Here is a 25,158-nt window from a genome sequence, read left to right as displayed (position 1 = left end):
GGCCCGCCGTACCCACAGACCTGTCTATGGCTGTAGCAGGAGGAATGCGGCTCTGCGGAGGGAAGAGGAGGGAGGAGCCTGGATGGACGGGCTGTGACGTCATTTGGTGAGGATCGCTTGGCGCACATGACGTGTTCACGGTTTTGTACACAATGCAGGCTCAAAAAGTTTAATGCTAGTCACACTCACAATTTTATAAGATAAACATAATTCAATACTTTTTATAAAATAAGTCATTTTCACTTCGTTCCACTTTGTTCACTAATATTAGTGAATTTTGAGGAAATCAAATTTTGAATTTTTATGTTATGTGTATATAATGTTTTAGCAAAGGTGAATAAATGGAATGTGTGGTATCAGTCTGGACACTGTTGAGTTTTCATCAGGAGAAAAAAAAGGTCTTGTGCAAAATTCTGCTCCCCTGTGAAAATCTGTCTGTCGGGAGCGCGCATTGCAGCCCCCGGTCCGGATCCGGATCCGACCATTTTCACGCTTCTCATCGATTTCCCGGTAAAAACAACTCATATTGTCATGTCAAGGTTGTAACATTCAGTTTAATCAAATGTTGTTTGAAAAAGAAGAAATAACAAAATAGTAAAATAAACTAGAAAATTCCTGCAGAAATTTTAAAGGGGCATGCCAAAGTGTGCCCGTCGGTTTTGACGCAGCGCTATGATGTTAAAAATTAGCATTAATGCTAAAGAAAGCTGCAACGTAGTCAATAACCTTTGGAGAGGCAGAAGCATGTTTAATAAACTGTAGTTGTACCATTCATTATGTTAGAATTGATGCATAAGCTAAAATTAGCCAATATGCTAATGTTAGCTTAAATGCTGGCAGTAGCATGTGGAGCAACACGACCATGTTGTTTTAATTTTACTACTCTATTCAGTATACTAAACATGTCTAATTAATGAGAAAATTAGGTAAAAGCTAACTTTAGGTAAAAGTGCTAGTGCACTAGTCATAGACAGTGAAATGCTAACTTTTGTACAAATGCTAATGAACTGCCTTGCTGAGCATCACCGCTCTTTTCCTACGAATCCTCTTCTGCTCTCTGTCAGGTTTGTGATCTGTAGCATCGCAGGCGCTGCGTCTGTGCCGCTGGTTCCTTAAAGGAGCAGCGACGTTATTTTCTGTCCATAGACTTTTAATCAACTATTTATTCTTATTTGTGTCAGATTTTAACATGGGGGGACATATGTGTAATGGTTATAGTCTTGAATCAGTAGTATAATGCTGAAAACACAAGCAGTTGTAAATACCAGTAAACCCTACAGTGCAGTCCTGGGGAGCTGCAGTTCCAGACACTGTTCTGTTGCTATGGTAATTAATCCCCTGCAGCTGTGAGAGCCAAAGAGCGGGAAAATCCTCTTCAGACACAGTTTCTATACTTGGGAGACACCAGGCGTCAGTCTGAAGGACCCTGACAAAAAGCATAAGCCCTAGCAAATTTTTGTAAACATTGTACATGAGCAGGCATGTGTATCTATGTTATGACCAACTTTCAGACCAATAGGGCAATATTTATGCCTGTGAGGGGGAGTTAAAAAGGGTTTTTGAGTCAGCCATAAACAGTCCTGTGTGTGTGTTTCATAGAGAAAGACTAGAAAAATAGCTGTTCCTAGCGAAACAGCCGTGAGAATGCATATTTGCAGAATGACTGCTGCAGAAATGCAAGAAAAATGGAGAAAAGCTTAAGAAGTAGAAGATATCAGAAGAAATAGAAAATAGTTGGATCAGTTCAACAGTGAAACAAATCAAAAAGGAAAAATTTAGCAGAAGCGGAAGTCAGTACAAAACGAGAAATAGTTGAAACCGTTGGAAGAGTGAAACATAGCAACATAGGAAAAAGAAAATAGAAGTAGAAGACATAGAGAAGAGTAGACAAGCTAAAAGATAGTAAAAAAAAAATCAACAGAAATAAGGCATGCAGAAAAGCAGACTAGTTAAAAAATAATGAAGCTATGATATATATATATATATATATATATATATATAGATAGAGATAGATAGATGTGTGTGCAATTAGTCAGTGATGTGCGTTTAGGTGCATAGCTGGTGAGGCTATGAACCTTTTGTGCTGAAAGTTTCACACTTTCCAAAGTGTGAAACCGTTAAAGTACAACTGAAAACCACGTCTGTCTCGTTCTCTTTATCAGCGCAGCTACTGTATGGCTAGCTCGCTGTTACCGTCTCTTACTCTGCAGTTGTGGAGTCACAATGAGCGCCCACAGCCATAAGGCACGAGAACTGCCTGCCTCACCTCGAATCTGTTCTCTGCGTTTCTGATCACTCCTCAGCACACGAATCACATTACACACACAGTTGGTGACAATAAAAACACAGTATATTAAATACATACAACAGGCATCCTGTTTGATAACAGGGAGCTAGCATGTTAGCGAGTTGCTAACATGTAAACAAATGGCAGTTCCGATTTGCGGCAGAGGTTGTGCCCATAAATTATACAAAGCTTCATTTACACCATATCAATGAACTCGAGCGAGGGAAAACTATGAACTGGAGGCTGGGCAGAAACGTCGGAGCTGCGGGGGCAGGAGCCAGAATGATGTCAGTCCGGGGAGCTGAGGGAGAGAGAGACAGACTCGATGGTGCTCGTCGGGGAAACCCGGATCCAGCTGACGGGCTTGGTTGGTCCTGGACTCGATCCGGCTCTCAGACTTGATGGAACCTGGGGTGAGGAGATGGAGGCGTTAGAACACGCAGGATTAACAATATAAGGCTTTCTTACTGATCTCTGTTACCGCGAAGGTCAACACTCTGGCGAGGAAGTGTTGTCAGGCGGCTCCTCTTAAGCTCCTGGTGATGATCGGATGACCTGCAGGTGCGTGGTGACACACCCGCGGGGTGGGGCGTCAGAAGGGAGCTGGGGAAACCCCCTCTGGTGGTAGCTGGCGGTGGCGCAGGGACGGAGGACAACAACACTATCTATCTATCTATCTATCTATCTATCTATCTATCTATCTATCTATCTATCTATATATCTATATATCTATCTCTATCTATCTATCTATCTATCTATCTATCTATCTATCTATCTATCTCTCTCTCTCTCTCTATCTATCTATCTCTCTATATCTATCTCTCTATATCTATCTATCTATATCTATCTATCTCTATCTATATCTATCTATCTATCTATATCTATCTATCTCTATCTATCTATATCTATCTATCTATCTCTATCTATCTATATCTATCTATCTCTATCTATCTATCTATATCTATCTCTATCTATCTATCTATATCTATCTATCTATCTATCTATCTATCTATCTATATCTATCTCTATCTATCTATCTATCTCTATCTATATCTATCTATCTATCTATATCTATCTATCTCTATCTATCTATCTATATCTATGTATATCTATCTATCTATCTATCTATCTATCTATCTATCTATCTATATCTATCTATCTATCTATATATATATATATCTCTATCTATCTATCTATCTATATCTATCTATCTATATCTATCTATCTATCTATCTATCTATCTATCTATCTATCTATCTATCTATCTATCTATCTATCTATCTATCTATCTATATATATCTATCTCTATCTATCTATCTATCTATCTATCTATCTATCTATCTATCTATCTATCTATCTATCTATCTATCTATCTATCTCTATCTATCTCTAGGACTTTTAGAAGTGCCTCTGCTGCACCACACCTGAATACAATAATTAGGTCATTAGCAAGGCTCTGGAGAACTGAGGAGGTAATTAGAGTGTTTGCCCAATTCCACCATTCATTTCTATGGGGAAAATATTTGCACAAAAGTGCAATTATTTCAAAAAGTGCAATAGTGAAGTTTACCAAAAGTCATAGCACCATTCTCCTGAAGGAGCTGAACGTTTTGATATATAAATTAGTACCATTAGTGAAACGTAGTGAGAGTAGTTAAGCGACAAAAAACGTACGGAAGACAGAATAATAAAGATAAAGAAAAACAGAAACACAATAGTGAGAATGCATGGAATGCATTCTCACTGATTACTGATTCTGTGAGACACAAAATCTCAAATTTTTTCGTTTTTATTAATTTATGTAATCATTTTAACTCCGATCCCCAATAAAAATAATAGCTCCCTTCTCGGCATCGAGCCGCACGATTTGATACCACTTTTGTGGGTGGGCACGCAGCGGTACGAGCCGCATTAACGGTAATGGAAGAAAAATAAATAAAGAGACATTCTATTAGGTGTAGAACAATAGGTGCCTGCCATGCAATGCATGGAGGCAGTACTGACTTGTGCTCTCCTTATGCATTGCTATGGCATGCCCCTAATAAACAGACATTCTGTTGGGTGAAGAACAATAGGTGCCTGCAAAGTCAGTCAGCAAGTCAGTCACTGCTCTCCCTATGCATTGCTATGGCATGCCCCAAATATAACATTCAGTCCGTTACAATATTAGGTTTTCAGGCTTGATATTTATTTTGCGATCATTAATAAGCCTCCCTGAACACAGTGGTGGTTGATTAGTTCATTTTAACTCCTGCTCTGTTATTTTGGTAATGGAACCGAAACACACAGAATTGCGCAACACCTTGTTGAAACAATAATTACTGAGTTTATTATTGTTGTTGGGTCATTAATTTTAGCACGTTTTGTTGATATTTTTGTTGTTCTTTAATAAAGTTACGAACGTTTTGATAAGGAGTCAGAGGACGTGCTGGTCTCAGTGAACTGGCGGCGTTCAGTTTGTCACCTAATGCTGAGATCCACTCAAAACCTTCCGCGATCGACATATTGCACCGCTGCTCTAGCAAAGCACGAACAGTTCAGAAACAATATGAAATGAGAAAAAGGTTATTTATTAACCGATTAAGTCGTGTTTTAGATTGTTCTTGAAAAACTAATCAGTCCCGGCTGATTAGTGGGTGAACTCACAGCTGCACAGTGAATCCATTGATTCTTTACAGCAGACAGCCGCTCCCCTCTTTTGCAGGTACTGCGTACCCCTCAAAGATTTAGTGGGGGTACACAGTACCCTGCTGTACCCCCTTACTTTCACCCCTGGTTGTTTCACTCACAGTGTTGGTGTTGCCATATTGTGCCCAACTGCTTTCTGGGTAACACAGACCAGCCGACACGCTGCCGCCGCTGTCTCTGTGGACATTAATGCTGCTGTATGTAACTTTTATAAAATATATTTTTTATAAAGACCTTCTTACATCAAGTGTAAGAAGCACAGACAAGCTGATCTGTGTGCTCATGTTGAAAAGTTTGTCTGCAGCTGGAAATTTGTGCACCTGCGTTGTCAGATCTGTATGTGTAGTTGTTATGACTTTAGCTAAATGAAACATGTAAATTTGACAAACCAATCACACATATGTGAATGTTGAGGTACACATTTATGCATTGTGTTATACACATTTGTGAATTATGTGGTGCTCTTACAAATCTTCTTGTACGCTTGTGGCTGCTTTTGTGTGCATGCAAATCTCATTGTACACTGTGTGAATCTTTCTGAGACTAATTTAGCTCCATAATTTGACAATATTTTAAATGATTTAAAGATAACTAACTTTGCTATTGGACATACTTGTTCAGTGACCCATGAGTTACCAACTACCTTTCCAGATACTTTGCTACTATTTCAGGAGATATTTTTCTCAGCTGCAGTAGATCAATACTTTTCAGTTTTTCTCATATTTGGACATGTCAGCATCACTGTCTTTCTTCAGTGTTGGGTTTTGAACGGGACAGTCAGTAACTGGAGGAGATTTTATTTGCATCAATGTGAAGAATCACATTCTTCACATTTGAAGAACGTAATTTTTTCAGATATTTGTTAAAAGTGCTTCACCAACTTCAACAGTTGACTTGCAACATTACTTTGGCACCACAAGATGGCAGTAAAACTTTGCTTCCATTTGCATCATCGCTTTCTATCTCATGCTAGGACTATATTTTTGGTTCATCTACATAATTATCAGATAGTAATCATTCAACAAAACTAGATCAAAACAAACAATTCCTGGTCACTTGCTCTTAGCCACAAACAATAATGCTTAACTTCTAGTTTTAGGGGAATTTGTACATATTGTACAATCCTTTGTAAAAGCATTCCTCATACACTTTGAAGTTCTTCAATGTAAAGTAAAAATGATGCATAGATTTTAAACTGTTGTACACAAAAGAGTCAGAAACTGTGGGATGTTTTTGTCTCCCACTCAATTAATACTTGGCCTGTCACATGACTGTGCTTTGATTTAAACCAGTGATTATCCCATGTATTACCTCCTGGGATTCATGGTAGTTGACAATGAAGATGTAGTGTGCTTTGAAGGGTTCATTGAAAGCTGCCATGGATATTGGAGGAAGGGCTGTCCTGGTTCCACACCAGTAAGGAAGGCTGCTCTGGAAGCCTTCCTTACTGGTGTGGAAGGAAGGTTTACTTCCACCTTCCATGGTGGAAATGGGTACAGACCCACCTACTGACAAAGACAACACGTACCACAGGTAGAGTAAGGAAGAAACCTAAATACCTGAAGCACTATGAAAGTCTAGTGCAGAGCAGTGAGTTAACCATTGACTGCTGTTAACCTACAGTAGTCAATGATTTGAATTAACCTACAGAGCTACAGTTGGGCTTGTTTGTGAATGCACTGTCTGACCCCCTTTTGCCTTTTCTTTTTCCTGTTGTGAGGAATAACTCCAGCTTTTTCTCTTTTTTTCCCCCCCTCTTCCTTTTTGTACGGATACAGAACCAGTTGAGTGAATCAAAAACATTCCATATAAAGAGGCTATGGCATCGTCAAAGTCTGATAAATGGAAAAATTCAATGAAAGATGAAATGATTTCATTTACAGAGAACAACACCTTCTCACTTGTACTATTACCAGAGGGTAGCCAGACAGTGGGGGGGAAGGTGGGTATGCAGTGGCGGAGCTAGACTTTTAAAGTTGGGGGGGACAATGGGGGGCCAGGACTACCTCTGAGGGGGCAAAATTTAATATGTGTGTGTGCACACATATATATATATATATATATATATATATATATATATATATATATATATATATATATATATATATATATATATATATATATATATATATAATTCCCTTCTCACCCTCCTCGGGTGGTCTGTTTCATCCTCTGAGCTCGGGTCCTCTACCAGAGGCCTGGGAGCTTGAGGGTTCCTCCAGTATCTTGGCTGTGCCTAGAACTGCACATTTCTGGACTGAGATGTCTGATGTTGTTCCTGGGATCTGTTTGAGCCACTGCTCCAGTTTGGGGGTGACTGCCCCGAGGGCCCCGATGACCACAGGCACCACTGTGGTCTTCACCTTCCAGGTCTTTTCCAGTTCCTCCCTGAGGCCCTGGTATTTCTCCAATTTCTCCTATATATATATATATGGTTATTTTTTAAGCCCCTCTGTCATTTGACATGTTATAATTAACACCTTTGACTGGCGCACATGGAGACATGATAGACTTTATGCAGAGTTCATCGCAGAGGAAACTAAAATCAATCAAATAAAAGATCCTTTCTGAATATCATCTCATGGACACTGAACTAAATGCATCTTTCTGACCGGGAGCTGACAGCGTGTTGAAGAGTTATGGACACCTTGGTTAGGAAGCTCTGGTTGGACAGGTCATTTGACGGGTAACAATATTTTGGGTCGGACCAGAATTATTTGCCTGATGGTGGTTCAGGGTTCTAATGAGTTTACATTTAATGAGTTTGCAGCACACAGAGAAAACATAAAGAGAATGTTATAATCTACTTATTGTAGTTTAAATAGAGGAATAACAGCTGACTGTTGAGAGAGGAAAGAAATTAAAGTGCAGATCCGTTAGGCAGAAACAAGCGCAGAGCGCTGGGCAATAAATGCTCCAATTAATCACACATGAGATGACAAACGCCAAATATACAATATATAGTTACTGCTTAGTTAATGGTGTTTTAAAAACAAAACCAGTAAAAACTTAACCTAGTTAATATGTCAGATTCCCTCCTCACCTCGTCTTGATAAGAACAGAGAGCAGTTCACTGGTTTCTGTCCAGAATGTGATCAGCTGACCACTTGGTGCTCAGACAGTTTCAACTTTACGCACAGAGAACATCGTGGAGCTCATTATTAATCATTATAAGAACAATATCAGTCAGAGGATCACCTCTGATCTGGTCGCTTTAACGGACCAGAGACTCTGGAGCGTCCAGCAGCTGATCCGCTTCTGCTGGTTTTTCTCCCGCTGAGGGATCAGGAAAGGATCAGAGTTCTGCCGTCTGCTAATCACGTCATTTTGTGAATTGTTACCTGATTTCAAAAACGTGCTAGCAGAGAAATAATAAATGTTTCGTTTAAAGACAAAGAGCAGATCAGCAATAGTTCTTCGGGTTTTAAATCACTAACACAAACCTGTTCAAACTTAAGAAATTCGTTCTAAAAGGTTTAAACTGTGTTAAACACTAAAAATAATCAGTTTTCCTCAACACTGCACAGCATGACTTTACACTAAACCAGATGGAAGTTAGAACCACATGCTTACATGCGTCCACTGACTATAAAATATACATGTGTAACCTGGTTGTATTTCTCTTTTGTTATAATTACACAAACAGCTGTCATTGTTTTAACGGTGTTACTTTAAGATCGGAAGCCCCTCCTTTTTATTTCTTCTTCTGTGGTATTGTCTTTAAATTGTTTGCCCCTTAGCCCCTCCCCTTTTGTCTTGTCCTGTAGGAGAGGTGTGTGCTTTTCATTTTTCATCTAAATACATTCAGTTTATTTATAGATCTATTAAGTACATTTTTGTTTTATACTTTTATTTGGTGTAGGACTTGGAGCGGGCAGCTTTTAACACGGTGGTTTTGTCTTTATATTCTCGTCAGAAATAAACCGAGAATCATTTGTTCGAAAGATAAACTGTCACTTGATAACCAGCACAACGCAGAAAAGGATCCGGTTACACTTGGATCAACGCAAAGGTTTCCAGGTTAAACCAAAGACGGGTGTGCAATTCTGTGTAAGTTGAACAAATTTATCTGCTCAAACAATCTGGGAGGAGCTGGAATGTGATGCTCCATGAATTCCTGATGATGAATGATTTTTACAGAGCACGTTGATCATTTTATCTAGTCAACAAGCTTAACGTGCTGTGTTGATATTAGCTAGTCATCATTTAGCTATTACCTGCATCCAACAGCTACTCAACTCAGTCGGTTAGTTTGGGGGAAAAACTGAAAAGTTCTTTGCGTTTTGCTGGTTTGCTGCCATGATTCTAACAAACCTGTGAAGCTCCGCCCAGCAGCAGCAGCATCAGCAGCATCAGCAGCAGCAGCAGCAGCAGCAGCAGCAGCAGCAGCAGCAGCAGCAGCAGCATCAGCAGCAGCAGCAGCAGCAGCAGCAGCAGCAGCAGGTCTCCTTCACTGCCGCACAGCTGGAAACCCAGCGGAAGCGTCGTAGCGCTCATGTTGCGTATTGAGGCGACTCGGAAAAGCAGGTCACGACGTGTTAACAACGATTAGAGTAGCGGTTCTCAACGTGGGCGGTACCGCCCCCCAGGGGGCGTTCAGAGGACGGCAGGGGGCGCTGGCGGACATTTTTACAAAAGGGGGCGCTGGGATGCCTTTGGGGGGCGTTATTTCTATAGCACATTTCAGCAGCAAGGCATTTCAAAGTGCTTTACATAAAACCAGGAAGATAGAGACATGACACCAGTTTTAAAGTCCCTCCTCTGGCTCCCTGTAGCTCAGAGAATAGACTTTAAAATACTGATGTTAGTTTATAAATCACTGAACGGTTTAGCACCACAATACCTTAAAGATCTGTTATTACTGTACCAACCGTCTGGACCCCTCAGATCTTCTGGTTCTGCTCTGCATCCCCAGAACCAGAACCAGACTAGGAGAAGCAGCATTCAGTTTCTATGCACCACAGATTTGGAACAAACTTCCAGAAAACTGTAAAAGAGCTGAAACACTGAGAGCCTTTAAATCTCAACTTAAAACCCACCTGTTTAGTGTTGCTTATGGCTAAATTAGGGTTATAGTGCGGGTTTTGATGTCTTCCATGTTTTTATGTCTTTAATGTTTTTAATTTCTTTTTACTTCTTTTCTACGTTTTAATGATGTAAAGCCCCCTGGAAAACGTCCCAGTTAAACAACGTTTAACTAAAGTTCTACGGGGTTTAGAGTCCCAGTTGACGGAGTTTCAACTAAAAACCTAGAGGTTGGAGTCCTTGTCAAACGGTGTTTTTGACTAAAGTCCCTGAGGGTTAGAATCCCAGTTAAACGGCGTTTAACTGAAGTCCTAAAGGGGTTTTAATGTTTTTATCTTTTTTTTTAAATCTCTCTCTTTCTCACTGTTTATTTAATGTCACATGCTGTTTTTATTTTAATTATGTAAAGCACTTTGAAATGCCTTGCTGCTGAAATGTGCTATAAAAATAAAATTTGATTGATGGATTAAAAACATAAATAAGTGATCAGTTCTTTACTGTTATGGTCTGTAAGATATATTTATTCTCAGTACTAGATGTGGTCTCAACAAACCCATGACACTTCAACAATATTATTTTACCTTTTATCTAGAAATAGTGTCTGTTTATTCTTGCCATACAGTCTCTGTATTAATTATTGCTCTAAAGGTCTTGCCATACCAGTTCATTCCTCTGTATTTACTTTAGTTTCTTAGTTTATTCTTGCATTTTGTTCTTCATTCATTTCCATTTAGTTTCCTTTGATTAGTTTTATCCTCTCTTGGTTTATTGCTATGTCCACTTTAGTTTCTATCCTGTTGCTACATTTATTTTATCATTTATTGACCATCAGTAATCTTCACTCATCACCTGCTGCGCCTCCTAATCGTCATGTGTTTCACATCATGTGTTGATTTTTCACTGTTCAGCGTCGGATTCTCTGATTTTATGCCATAATTCACATCTAGTTCGTCGCTCCGTTTTATGTCCAGCTTCTCCTGTTTCAGAGTTTTGCGCAATGTGTGCGTCGTTTCTTTTTTAAGGGCGTCGTTTAGAAATTGTGCCTATTTAAAATTTTTGAAAAAATTCACATATAGATCCACTTTCAGTGATAATTAATCACTTGTGCTGTATTATTAACCTGACTACAATGCACTTACTTAACTTTGTAATGGAAAACCTTTATTCACAGATGTAGGTAGATTCATCTGAATGTCTTCATGTGTGGAGAGATTTCCTGTTTGAGTGAGCAATACTGACTTCAAATGTTGTGCCAGAAGGTTATCAGGCTGCAGATTAATGGTTCAAGCCGGACATCTATTTCCCTTTCACTTTTAAATCTCAATGTCTACTGAATTTATCCTAGACTTCTGTGAACTACATGTATATGTTTAGATTAATTTCCACCTAAGAAATTCTCACTGGAACAATGTACCTAACACTGAAAATGCATTTTCTGTTCCTGTTTAATATAACAAATGAGGGCTGCAATGAGGAGGGGCCAGTGCAACAATAGCAGGGGATGTGTGCCCCGAAAACTCACAAAGGTTCAGAGGAGCAGGAGACACTGACAGAAATGCGGTTTAGCTGCTCATTAATGAACATTTTGCTGCTTTAAAACACCAGATCAATGATGCTAACCTATTAAGGGCAGAGAAATAATCCTCATCACAGCCAGAAGAGGGGAGCAGGTATGTCATCTTTAAAATAGAAGATAAAAAGCTGTTATTTGCTACAACATAATTAAACAACTTGCTACTGATATCTAAAAGTGTTTTGCGCCTAAGATATTTCCTTCCAACTTTTGAAGTGGCAGTATAATGTAAAATCAACTTTTTCGAGATTAAGTTCATTAACTTCATGTTATTCTGTTATCAACCTGAAGTGTGACTCTTCATGGACGCTATAGGAATTATCTACTCTCCCAAGGCAACCATCCGGATTTATCAAACTCTTGGGGAACAGTTTCCAAACTGAGCTTCCACATTACAATGCAGCTGCTCTACCCCGCACCTTCCCTGCTCAACTCCTTCAAACTATCAGCAGGCTCAGTCCTGAAGTTGCAGCCTACAGTGGTTTTAGCCCTGCAGTGAAGCTAGTTAGATGGATATTTTACAGACATACGTTCTGGGACTCAGCTGAGACAGTGATGGCTTTATATGCTGTCTATCACAGAGATGGCAGATTCTGTGTGCTTGGTCCAGAATGTGTTTGGTCACTTAGGGACCATCAACAAATTCCAGTTGGTCAAAACAGAAAAAACAGTCTTTCATTTTTCAGAATTATGTACAGTGTTGGGATAAATATGGTGAACTGAAAGCAGTTTTTGAATCTTTTCCCATACTCTAGTTATTCTATCCTTGAACCCTTTTGTTTCAGTCAGCCTTTTATTTACAAACTTAATGGATTTCACCTCACAGTGAATATCTTATTCAGTCATGTCTTCTCCAAACACTGCGTCCATCATCGCATCCTGGTTAGTTTTGTACTCTCCCTTTGTCTTGTATCAGACTGTTTCTTGTAATCATACCTGTTTTGGGTTCAGGACTGTGGTTGGGTCATGTCTCCCTCCTGTTCTCTGGGAGTGTGTGCGGTCAGACAGGTGCCTTGGCCTGGGGTTTTTTCATCAGGGTAGGTGATTTCATTGTCCAGCTTGTTTTGGGCTCTGTGCCATGGCTGGCACTAAATTTTGCCTTAAGATCCTGGATTATTGTGAGACTTGGCTGTGAATCTTCCGTGGTTCTCTGTCTCCTCCTGTGGCCTCCGGGTGTGCAGACCTGACCTGCGGGTACGGTGTGCACGTCCTGAAGGAGCCGTTGTTTTGTCCTAGTCCTGCTGCTTCATGCTGTTTTCACTTTGGTTGTCATCTACAGAACCGCCTAGGGCAGTGGTCCCCAACCTTTTTATCACCGCGGACCGGTCAAGACTTGGCAAATTTACTGCGGCCCGGACTCCTTAACTGCAGTTTTTGCTATTTTTACAGGCCTCTGACGCATTTTACATGGTCATTGAGCTGCATTGTTAAACTGAAGTTAAGTGTTATTTGAACCTATTAACCGAGAAAGGTTATGAAATCTTGAGGTTAGCATTATGAGGCAGTAGCTTATCGCTTGTAGGGAAATATCACTATGTAAAAAAGGTTTTCTCAGAATTACATTTTATATCAGAACCATCTGGTTCCAATGAGCCAACCTTGACTGCTTTAAACTGTTCAGTTGTGTTTATGCAAGACAAATCATTGAAATGAGTCTTTCATGTTGGTATGAACTGAGACTTTGCGTTTGGGGGGTCTGTCTTGTGGTCTGGAGTCATAATTTTTCCAGAGGCTCCTTTTTTTCCCTGCGGTTTTGTGGAACGTCAGAGTGGCTTCACCACATTCTGCTTGTTTTGGTTGAGCTTCACCATGAAAACCGTTCATCTGGGAAACTATGAAACCAGTGAGAAACTCACAGAGCCTGCTGTCAGAACCCAAGACAAACTTGACAAAAAGTCATGGCAAAAACAGATTTCAAGGAAACATCTAATTGATTTATTACAAACTTTGAAAGTACTCCTTCAGCCATCTTCTTTCCTAGCTTATGTACTGATCCAGATTCTTACTGTGATCCCTGAGAGCTTTTCCTATTCAAATGATTAGATGACCTCAGCTTTATGCTAATACCTACATTGAGAACCCTCAGCCCACAGGCGGTTTCTTCCTCCTCTGCTCTGGTAACTATGCTGGAAACGCTGGGAGATTTTCCATTTCATTCTTGGAGGAAACCTCTTTGGCTGTGTTTCTTAAGAACCAAGTCACTATGTTTCTTCTCCAACTTTGGAAAAATGAAATGTGAATGACTTGCATATGGGGAGCACCAGGAGAAATTAGATGAGGTTTGTGGTGGGGCTCCTTCATAAGACCAGAGCAAAGCAGGGATGACAGAGAAGATGTGGAGTCAGAATTACAAACAGACTAAACCAATGCTTGTTAATAAATTGATTCCATTCATTGGAATATACAAAAATATTTTGAGGCACTTGTTAATCCATGCAAAAAATGAATGCCTGACTGTGTACTAACAACTTTACAATTATTTTAAGTTAGATGGTTAAGTTTTAATATTCTCCATTTTCATCATTTTCTAATTCTCTTACATACCTAATGGGGTTTTGTCATCTGTAAACCTTACTTTGATTCATTACACACATAGTAACTGATTATTCAGTTACTATGTGTGTAATGAATCAAAATAAGTTTCACTTTCTGAAATGAATGACAAGCAACATTAAGCTTTTCAATATTTTTAAAAGACAGGCTATCCTAATTAAAAATGAAAAAACAAATATTGTAAACGCTCTCCTTTCTATTTTACACATCAGATAAAGGTTTTATAAATCTAAAAGTGGTTTTGTGTTGAATTATCCACTTTACATGTGACCATCCATCTATAAAAAAATCCAACGTCAGTGGCTTATATTAGTTATGATCTATATCTCATGACATGTGAGAGTTGGAACCAGTTTATCTCATACATGAGTTCCTCTGTCCAGCTCCTGCTCAATAAAAGTCTGACTTGTGAACAAGAAACCAAGATACTTTTAACTGACTCAATAAACCCAGTGAATTATTATTAATGCCTTTATAAGTATGGCTGCACAGTGGCGCAGTTGGTAGAGCTGTTGCCTTGCAGCAAGAAGGTTCTGGGTCCGATTCCCGGCCCCGGTCTTTCTGCATGGAGTCTCCATGTTCTCCCTGTGCATGGTGGGTTTTCTCCAGGTACTCCGGTTTCCTCCCACAGTCCAAAAACATGACTGTCAGGTTAATTGGCCTCTCCAAATTGTCCCTAGGTGTGAGTGAGTGTGTGTGTGCATGGTTGTGTGTCTCTGTGTTGCCCTGCGACAGACTGGCGACCTGTCCAGGGTGACTCCGCCTCTCGCCCAGAACGTTAGCTGGAGATGGGCACCAGCACCTCCTGACCCACTGAGGGACAAGGGTGCAAGAAAATGGATGGATGGATGGCCTTTATAAGTTTTTAGACTTGCGTGAAGATGAAGCTTAGTGAATGGCAAATTCTTCTGACATAAACATGAATGTATACTTTTCAATAAGAATGTGCACTTTAACAAAACATTTGTAACAGTAGTGTAGACATGACTTGGGGATAAGATCAGAAAGACAAAAAAAAAAAACAAAAACCTGGATTTGGTTGGTTGTGGTGTGACAAAGTGTAGCGTAAACTGAACAGTGAATTGTCCTGTGACGAGTTTGCTACTTCATGAAAACTCAAAACAAACCCAAAAAATGGTCAAAACACACTTCAGAGATCCAAATATAGATTATGCAAAGGAAAGATGCTTTTCTGCCTAACAAATCAATCCTCAAGCTGCAGCTGATCCAGAAGCTGCTGCTGCAGTTCTGACTAAAACCAGGAAGATAGAGACATAACTCCAGTTTTAAAGTCCCTCCTCTGGCTCCCTGTAGCTCAGAGAATAGACTTTAAAATACTGTTGTTAGTTTATAAATCACTGAACGGTTTAACACCACAATACATTAAATATCAGTTGTTGTATCAACCTTTCAGACCCCCGTGTTGGGGTCCAGGGTTTTGGGATGGTGGGGTTGCTGTCTCACTTTTAATCCACCAGAGGGAGTCCTGAGGCTGTTACCTGGAGGGTTGGTCTTCAACTCCTGATCCAGCACACCTGCTGCTAATTTGTCAGCTCCTATATTAGGAGGGAGTCGCCATCACTTCACTGCCAGAGTGTCACCTATGTTTGGTACTTCAGGCCCCAGAGTTTTCTTCTCTGTACTCACCTTGTTGAGAATTCTCCTTGTGAACCTTTGTGTGCCTCTTCCTCAGGTGCTACCTTCAAGAAACTGCTAACCATCCAGAAATCAAGTCAGACGGTTGGTTTCCTGAATCTGATCCTCGTGACGCTGACAAGACACCCGAGCTACCTGTGCATCTAAGCAGTGGATTCCCCCACTTACCAGTCTGCCCTCCAACGCCGCCTCTCCAGCCGTCCTCTTCCTCCCATCAAGCCCTGGACACCCCCAGACGCCTTTCCCCCTGGTCCGGACCCTCTCCAAACCACGTAAGCTCCACCTGACTCCTTTTCTTCTCCCTAGTCTGAAGATTCCTACTGAGCTTGAACTAACCATACCTGTCCTCCTGTGCTAAGATATTTGGTGGGTGCCGTTGAAGAGATCCTGGACCTAAACACTGATCACTCGCCTTCCTGTTTTGTTTCTTTGCAATAAACCCCTTACATTTAAAACCAGTGTTCTGAGTTGTGTTCTGCATGTAGGTAAGAAAATTAGAATCCAACATGACGCCCTGAGGTTCTGGTTCTGCTTTGCATCCCCAGAACCAAATAAGGAGAAGCAGCATTCAGCTTCTATGCAACACAAATCTGGAACAAACTTCCAGAAAACTGTAAAACAGCTGAAACACTGAGTTCCTTTAAATCTCGGCTATAACCCCTCCTGTTTAGAGTTTTATTTGAGACATAATCAATTACGAATTTAATGATGGCACTTGACTTAATGTAATGTTTTGATTGGTGATTCTGTTACATGAATTTGTTTTTTCTTTTTTGTTTTATGATTGAAAAGCCTTGTTGCGCAATGTGCTATATAAATAAAATTAGATTTTCCCATGAATATCAGATTTCTGTAAGAAGTCCATAGCAGACTTCATATTTTTTAAGTTAAAATAAATTCATTTATTTTTTGTCTTGTTTAACAAATCTCTACTGGGTGTTCTTGATACAACAGTGAGAAACTTGCCATTTTCTGACCTTTTGGATTTTCATCCATTTCATGACAGTTTGATTTCATTTAATGTGTTTTTATTGCTTTTACTAATTTTTTAAAACTAATTTTACTATGAAGCAATTTGTGACTGCTGTATGAGAAAGATGCTAGATGAATAAAATGGACTCACTATTTTTTTCCAAGCAGTCTTTCTGAGAACAAAGTCGGCTTGTGCTTTGCTGTGGAATCTGAAGCTCTCACTTCAGTGGCAATTGCTCATGATGTTCAAAGGCCTGGCTGATTATCCTTGTTCATTGATGCTCAAATGATCTTACTGAACATCTCATTTCTTTTTTTCTCCCCATCTCACTAATTGCTTCATGAAGAATCATCAGCCATGGTGCAAATAGGACTCCACCTCCTGCCACTGGTCCTTTGGCTTGGCACAGAGGAAAAGCTCCAAGTTCAAGGCCACAAAACAAAACCAGCTCAAGCACCTTTGATCCCTCATCTGCCTTTTGTTGTAGTCTGGAATGCCCCTACCGAGTCATGTCGCCTTCGATTTAAGGTGGATCTAGACCTCAGCATTTTTGACATTGTAGCAAACCTTAATGAAACACTAAGCGGACCGAATGTCACAATATTCTACCATGGTCATCTGGGATACTACCCATACTTCTCCAGCTCAGGTGTTGCTATCAATGGTGGCCTGCCACAGAACCAGAGCATTTCCAAACATCTGAACAAGGCCCGAGTGGACATCGACAAGCTAATACCACACAAGGATTTTCGAGGCCTAGGTGTCATTGACTGGGAGAACTGGAGACCTCAGTGGGTACGAAATTGGGGTTCCAAAGACATCTACCGTAAAAAGTCCAAGGAACAGATCCACAAGCTCCACCCACACTGGCCAGAAAGCAAAGTTGAAAAAGAAGCAAAGGATCGTTTTGAAAAGTCAGGGCAAGCTTTCATGAATCTCACTTTGGCACTGGCTGAAGCGCGGAGACCAGACGGTTTGTGGGGGTTCTATCTTTTTCCAGACTGTTACAACTATGGCTACAAACAACACCCACAATGCTATACTGGTGAATGTCCCAATGTTGAACATGTACGCAATGACCATTTAATGTGGCTCTGGAAAAAAAGCACAGCCCTCTACCCATCCATCTACCTGGACTTTGAGCTGAAATCTTCCTCAAACACCATTAAGTTTGTTCACTATCGAGTGAAAGAAGCCATGAGGATTGCAACCATTGCACGTACAGACTACACATTGCCTGTCTTTGTCTACTCCAGACCTTTTTATGCCTACACCTTTGTTGTGCTTTCAGAGGTATGTTTTCAGTATTTCAATGTAAAATTGAATTATATACTGCATCACAATTTTAAAGTTTCTTTGTGCAATTTCAACAGATAAACCCAAACTATCTGTTATAATAGGGGTTCAAGCCCACTTTAGCAAATTTGGACTTGCATTCATCTCCTGTGACCCGCTGATTGGCCAAATATTATCTGAATCAACAGTTGAAGGAAAATGGTGTTTCTAGGCTTTGAAAATTCTGTGTAAGCACATTTTGAGTCATTTAAGTGTTATGCACAATTACTTTCTACTGTTATGTAGAGTGACTAAATGTCCTCTTTTCCCCTGACATGTCCACTGTTGAAGTTCTGTCCAGGATACGGGAGGTTTCTTTGAAGATTTTCAGGTGTTCAGTGTTTTCCAGCGGACCGCATACTTGTACTGACTGGTGAGATGCATGGAGTATCAGAGCCCCTCTTTTATTTGATGTCCTCCCAGAGCTGCCCAGCAAACCCTGATGAAGTACAGTGACAGGGTGGGAGGGGTGCAGAGCAGAGACGCATACATACAGAATATACAGAACAAGGTGGGCAGTGTAGCTTTATGAATGAACAACAGTTTATCTATTGACTGAGGAGAACAAAGACATGAACTAAACACTAGACAGCGATAAACAATATATAAATGTTCTTAAAGTGTCTTTGTGAGACTGCTGGTATTGATTTTTACTATTACATTGAATATAATTTCAGAATTTTAGGTAAGTTTTTGTCCAGTTTGGCTAAAAAGTTAACTTATTTTTACAGGTTAATTTTCTAAACTATAGAAGAATATTAGGGATGCACTGATGTGGAAAATTTAGGCCAATATTAATAGCTGATATTAATCCTGATGTTTGGCAGTATTAACTGATATCATGTATATTATACATATTTTTCTACACTTTTGTCATTTCAAAGTGATCACACTACCTACATTGCTTCTCTGCTTCAGTTAAACAACCCATAATTTTGTACTGCATCAATAAAATTGTCACCAAATACTACATGACCCCCCCCCCGTGTCCCTCCAAAACACAAAAGACAACAAGATGAAGATAAACACAGGTTTTTCAAATCGACCAAGTTTTACTTATTGGACCAATACCAGCAGTGACGTGTAGCGAGGTTCATAGCTGGTGAGGCACTGACTTAATCATAATCAGATTGACAGATATAGAACCCCTGCTTGTTATTGTTTACATATGGAAATTATATGCATGTGCACAACGCTGACGGGCAAAAAGACAATTCTTTTATATGATATCCACAGCTGTGCTGCTGCCATGGAATAATGAAGCTTGGAAATGAACAGTGATGGCATAGTTACTTTGAAATGTAACTTAGTTAGATTACTGATTACTTGACTTGGAAAGTAACTAAGTTACATTAAAAGTAACATTTTTAGTTACTTTCATCAGCTGCTAACAACAACGCTCTGCCACCTGTGAAAATTACATTGATCTTTGCCAATACTTAATTGCAAGTTATTTTATAATGGTAACATCAACAACGTGTCTCCACCTATATGGTTGAACTGAAGGGGAGATTATTTAATGGTTACAACAGTACACAAAAAAAAACGTTAGTAATCTGTGCGTGTTTTTGTGTTCCAGTATTGTCTGTAGGATTTTAGACCCCTCTCTTCCCCCACCCCAGCCTCCAGGTTCTGTGTTACGGCCCTGCGTTTGGTGTCACAGCACACAGCGCTCCTCCTGCTGCTCCACAACTCAGATAGTTGCTGCACAGACTTGTGACGCTTATCTTAATATTAATAATTATAATGGCATTTAGCTGCACAGCTTTACAGACTTGTTAACCCTCTATGGCATGACGTTGCCCTCATATCTGTACCTCACGTTGCTCCTTTATTTTTTAGGAGGGATGATTTAAAGTACCACCAGGTATATTTTTGTCCAAATAAAAGAGGTATTGAGGTTCATGAGACCTTTTTATGAAGCAGAGGTGATGCTACACCTGGCCTCCTACTTGTAAGTTATACATCACGTTTCTTCATGCTTAAATTTGGGTAACTCTAAAAATATTGTCATGTCTGTGAGTAAGTAAAGAAGCGTTGTAGGTCATTTCAAGACAATTTTTTGTATAATTTCTATGCTAAAACTGTTTGTTTTGTTTGTTGCCTCAGGGCAACATTGCGCAGTTTAGGGCCCTTTTGTTCAGGCAATATTATTCTAGTGCATTGATATGCAGTTGATTACAAAATAATGATCACAGCCACATTTTTTTTTACTTTATTATTGACTAACAGCAACAGGAGATGGATGAAAGGTCATTTCATGGACAAAAGGTGCCTGGTTCATAAGCTGGAGTCATTCCCGATGAAAACATGAAGATCCACTGTACAACCATTATTTCATTGTTTGTTTATCCTCAAAACTAACGTCAGTCCCGAAGGGTGAAGAGCTGGCCATCAATGAACAAATGGTCCTATTCCAAGTCAGGCAAAAACTGAAGCAATACGTGCCAAACCCAAAAATATGGGTCTGCAGGGAACTTCATATGACTGGTGCAGATGGTTCTCCTTACAACTTGAAAACCTACACAGGGCGATTCTAACATTACACACGTACAAACACACAAACGCTCATTTTAATCATTTGCTTAAATGTACCACTCATTAATGAAAGTTAGTTGTTCATTTTATATTTGGTGAGCTGAAACCATGTCTGATTTATTTTTGTCCAAAAAAAACAAAACATAGTTTTTGTTTGATTTGTATTTTACTTCTCATAATCACTGTAGAAAACCTTGGTGTTTTTTTAGACCCCTCATAGCACCAAGAGAGGTGTCAGGGTCCGATTTTATGATTGATACATAATTAAGGGCCACCAAGCTCCCAAAGAAAGCCGGAAAATATTTTTTCCCCAAAAATATAAAAAGTTATACCATAGAGGGTTAATTTGTGGCTGTTTAAAGGTTTATTGCGTTGTTCATATTAGTCTCAATGTTTGCAGTTTTCTGGAGCGCACCGTGAAGCTCCACGTCATTCAGACTACTAACATACTACTGCAGCATTCCGTCTGTTGCAGTAGTATGTTAATGTTTTTTGCAATTATTAAGTGATTGCTGTGGTAGATTATAGCTACCGCTGCTATTAGCTAACAGCTGCTTGCAGATTATGTTTCTTTTCTGCATTCCTTACACAAGCAAATTGTAGCCCACAAAACGCACATTTCATCAAAAAACTAAACTAAAAATGTTATTGCTGTCTTACCGTTACTCCTTAATTAAGCTAATTTATTTTTAGACTTGCTTTGGCTAGCTGCTATGCTGTAAGAGGACATAGTGACCACTTCTAACTCTGACATATCATCGTACTCCCTCCATTGATGCATATCTGTAGTTTTTCTGCCATTCATTTTTTGTCATCTGTTTTTTTCTCTTTATAGAAGCGATGTCTTATACTTAGGTGACTGTGTGTCTGTTCTACTGGGCGGGGGGTGTTGGCTGAGCTATTGTTGCCTTTAACTTTATGTCCTTTCTACAGATGGCACAGCTATTGCTGTATTTCAGTTTAAATGTACCATTGCTCCAACTAAGTGTATGCACAGTCTCTTACTGGGGACCAAACCCCCAGTAAGTTGGTAAGTTGTGGCAAATGGCTTCTCACATTAAGCCTGATTCTGCTGCAGGTTTCTTCCTGTTAAAGATACAACTAACTCAAAGCTCATCTGTTAGCTGTGTTTCTATCCTAGATGAAACCACTATTGCTGCCATAAACTATTTTTTTCTCTGATTTTTTCCAACATAGAAAGTACTCCTGGACCAGTGAATCTGTGTTTTTGTGTCTGTTGGCAGGTGGCTTCTCACATTGAGCCTGATTCTGTTGCAGGTTTTTTCCTGTTAAAGATGTAGTGTGTAACTTTTATGAAAAATGTTACAGAATGCAATATGTAAACAAAACATTTTTGATAGAAGTCACATACTGCCAACTTAAAAGGGAAATGTTTCTTTCTACTGTTACAGGTTGCATGTTCAGTATGATGAGTTCCTGCAAAGTTTATCTCTTCATTTGCAAAAATCTCAAATTTACACTGTCCTTCCATGTTCATTCAGGAGTAATTGCAGTAGAACCAAATATTAATGCAATTTGATGGAGTTTCTTAGATAAATAACCTTTTTGTCCATGTAAATATTAACTACTCGACTGAAAGTTTTCATTTTGTTAAAGAGTGACTTAGTTCATACTATCGGGGAGAGTGCTGCTTTGGGAGCATCAGGTGTTGTCCTTTGGGGATCATCAGAGTATGCTCAGTCAAAGGTAAATGTTAAAAGCAAAGCAAAGAAAACTGTAAGCAATTTAAAATAGTCTTCTATAATACTAAAATGTTTTGAAGTTATCACTATCCTTTAATTCTTTATTTTTTGCTGATTTTGCATGGAAGGAGATAAGTTCTTATTTAAGATCATTGACAATGTCTCGTTCTATTCTTCTTGTAGAGAAACTGCCTTACTGTAAAGAAGTACATTGATGGACCATTAGGACATTATGTCATTAATGTCACTGCAGCAGCTAAATTATGCAGCAAAGCACTATGCAAAAAGAATGGAAGATGTGTCCGCAAGAGCCTGGACTCGCGTTACTATCTCCACCTCAACCCACGTTACTTTCACATCCACCATAACCCAGCCCCTGGTCACCCTCGCTTTGAGGTAAGGGGTCACCTCAACAGCCATGACATCCTGGACATGAGGCACAAGTTCACCTGCCAGTGCTACCAGGGCTGGACTGGTGTTTACTGTGAGATCCCACAGACACAGCCACCACATCTATCCCCTCCTGTCCCTTGGGGCAAAAGCCTGGTGGCATATATTATGCTCCCCCTTTCTGTCCACTTCCCTTGTCTGTGCATTATCATGTTCTTGGGACTCTGTCTGGTCATTCTGTAGACATAAAAAATATCATAACTCCATGGTATTTTCAGTGTTCAGTTTAAACTAATTAAGCTTGAGAGCAGCCCTCAGCAACCCTGGACACATTAACAGTCCAATGACAATAATTCCAGATTTGATTTTTGAATTGTATGTCTGTTCCTATCATTGTACTGCTGCTGATTACAAGGTTTCAATGCGTTGATTGGTTTTTGGATATGGACAATTCCAAGTGAGGACAATTCCAAGGGCCCTGGACAGACAGGGGTCCCCACAAAAGAGGTTTTTTTGTTCACAGAAATAGAAAAAAATTAAGACCCTGTCAATTACAAAATTCATCATGTTCCGTTTTAAAAAATTGTTTTTAGCAGTAAAAATTACATGTTACCCCTCCTAGACTAAAAAGCATACATTTATATTTGCACTGAATTTTTTCCTGGATCTGCATGCAATAGTTTGTTCCTGCTTGGAGCGCTTGAAGGTGACAGTGGTCAGCAGCTTGAGGTACCTAAATGCGGGCAGGGAACCAATCATGGTGGGCCCGCAGCCTCAAAGAGTGAACCCACAAAATCTAACCTCTATATCTTTAACCCATGTCCCGTAAAAAAGGTGAGCAACACTGTGTTCAATGACAAGCTAGTTAGCATCATTCCTGTGAGTCTATAGGGGTTTCTCTGTGTCTTTGCTCTTTTTACAATTGCATAACAAAAACAATATATTTATTACTGACAGAAATTCAAACAATCTTTATATAATGACAATGAAAAACAGCCTCCTGTCTGGACTTAAAGCAATCCAAACAGTTTTACCTTTACTTGCATTGAAATTACAGTTATATGTTGTCACGTTGGGCTGCACAGTGGCGCAGTTGGTAGAGCTGCTGCCTTGCAGCAAGAAGGTTTTGGGTTCGATTCCCGGCCTGGGGTCTTTCTGCATGGAGTCTCCATGTTCTCCTTGTGCATGGTGGGTTTTCTCCAGGTACTCCGGTTTCCTCCCACAGTCTAAAAACATGACTGTCAGGTTAATTGGTTTCTCCAAATTGTCCCTAGGTGTGAGTGTGTGCATGGTTGTTTGTCCTGTGTGTCTCTGTGTTGCCCTGCGACAGACTGCTGACCTGTCCAGAGTGACCCCGCCTCTTGCCCGAAACGTTAGCTGGAGAGGCACCAGCAACCCACCTGACCCCATTAAGGGACAAGGGTGCAAGAAAATGGATGGATGTTGTCACGTTCCTCCTGACCCGTCCGCTCCTAAGTGAAATTAAAGCTGCAGTATGTAACTTTTATAAGAAATATTTTAAAACTGTTATGTTGTGAAAGTATGGCATGAAAGATAATCTGTGAAAATTTTATTTCCTCTAACCTCTGCCTTCTCCCAGTGCTCTCTAGAAACAACCAGTCAGAGGCAGGAGGCGGGTTTTAGTGCTGTCAATCACTAAAACCCGCCACATGAGAAAAACAATCTCATGTGGCTCATCCTTCCTCCCCCTTGCTCTGGGCTATTCTGCAGCTAGCATAGCCTGTTGTGAATGCTCAGTCTAGCTAGCATAGCTACCAATGACAGCAGATAAACATTTTTCCTGTAACAATAAGTTGTTTCTCCACCATTAGCACATTTAGCAGTGAGTGAGGTTGAATGACAGCACTAAGACCCTCCTGGTTCTGATTGGTTGGTTTGGTCAGAACGGTGCATTACTTTAGCTAACAGTAGTAGATCGGGGAGGAGGTTTTTTTTTCACAGATTATCTGTCTCATAACAAACTGCTATGACATGGTGACAGCTTTAACAAATATGGAGAAAACATATTTTTTTATTAAAGTTATATACTGCAACTTGAAAGAAATGCAACTACGTAGCATTTTTTTGAGAAGTCTGAATTGCTTTATTTATATTTTGCAAGTTGCCTATGACTGTTGCTCGTGGAGAGAGATCTTTCAGTAAACTAAAACTAATTTTAAAAAATGTAAGCAGCCTATTTGCATACAACATGCAGTAGAGGTGTGCCGATCGATCGGTCACCGATCATAATCGGCCGATTTTCGTGAAAAAGTGTATGATCGGTGATCGGTGATCATTGGCTCGTTGCCGATACCGATCACCTGCATCTCATTTCTCAGCCTGCCTGTGCAGCTGGTCTCCTCTTTCCTTCACTCTGCGCAAACGCGCAGCAACAAATCCTAAGCGATGTGGAACTATAACGCACTGAGTGAATGGG

At 39.9% G+C, this 25,158-nt stretch overlaps 1 protein-coding gene and 1 long non-coding RNA gene across 3 annotated transcripts; one reads left to right on the top strand and one right to left on the bottom strand.

The window, feature by feature from the left end:
• The first annotated feature begins 22 nt into the window (after nucleotides 1–22).
• hyal6 (hyaluronoglucosaminidase 6) lies at nucleotides 23–25,158 on the top strand. Of its 2 annotated transcripts, none has more exons than XM_017305365.2 (5): nucleotides 23–106; nucleotides 15,820–16,054; nucleotides 17,102–18,048; nucleotides 22,246–22,335; nucleotides 22,515–25,158. In XM_017305365.2, the coding sequence occupies exons 3-5, from the start codon at nucleotides 17,113–17,115 to the stop codon at nucleotides 22,962–22,964; spliced, it is 1,476 nt and encodes a 491-aa protein (XP_017160854.1). In that variant the 5' UTR covers nucleotides 23–106; nucleotides 15,820–16,054; nucleotides 17,102–17,112; the 3' UTR covers nucleotides 22,965–25,158. The 2 variants fall into 2 exon arrangements, with proteins under 2 accessions (XP_017160854.1, XP_008409465.1); XM_008411243.3 differs by lacking the exon at nucleotides 23–106 and adding an exon at nucleotides 11,512–11,670.
• LOC145551914 (uncharacterized) lies at nucleotides 2,333–3,062 on the bottom strand. Its single transcript, XR_014087791.1, has 2 exons — nucleotides 2,769–3,062; nucleotides 2,333–2,695 (listed from the first exon to the last, which is right to left on the bottom strand). It is a non-coding gene; the product is annotated as an uncharacterized LOC145551914 (long non-coding RNA).

This window comes from Poecilia reticulata, chromosome 6 (assembly GCF_904066995.2).
Source record: "Poecilia reticulata chromosome 6, P_reticulata-male-v2, whole genome shotgun sequence".
In the NCBI taxonomy this organism is placed as follows: Eukaryota; Metazoa; Chordata; class Actinopteri; order Cyprinodontiformes; family Poeciliidae; genus Poecilia; species Poecilia reticulata.
The sequence above is the reverse complement of the archived record's forward strand: the minus strand, read 5'-3'. Positions and strand labels throughout refer to the sequence as shown.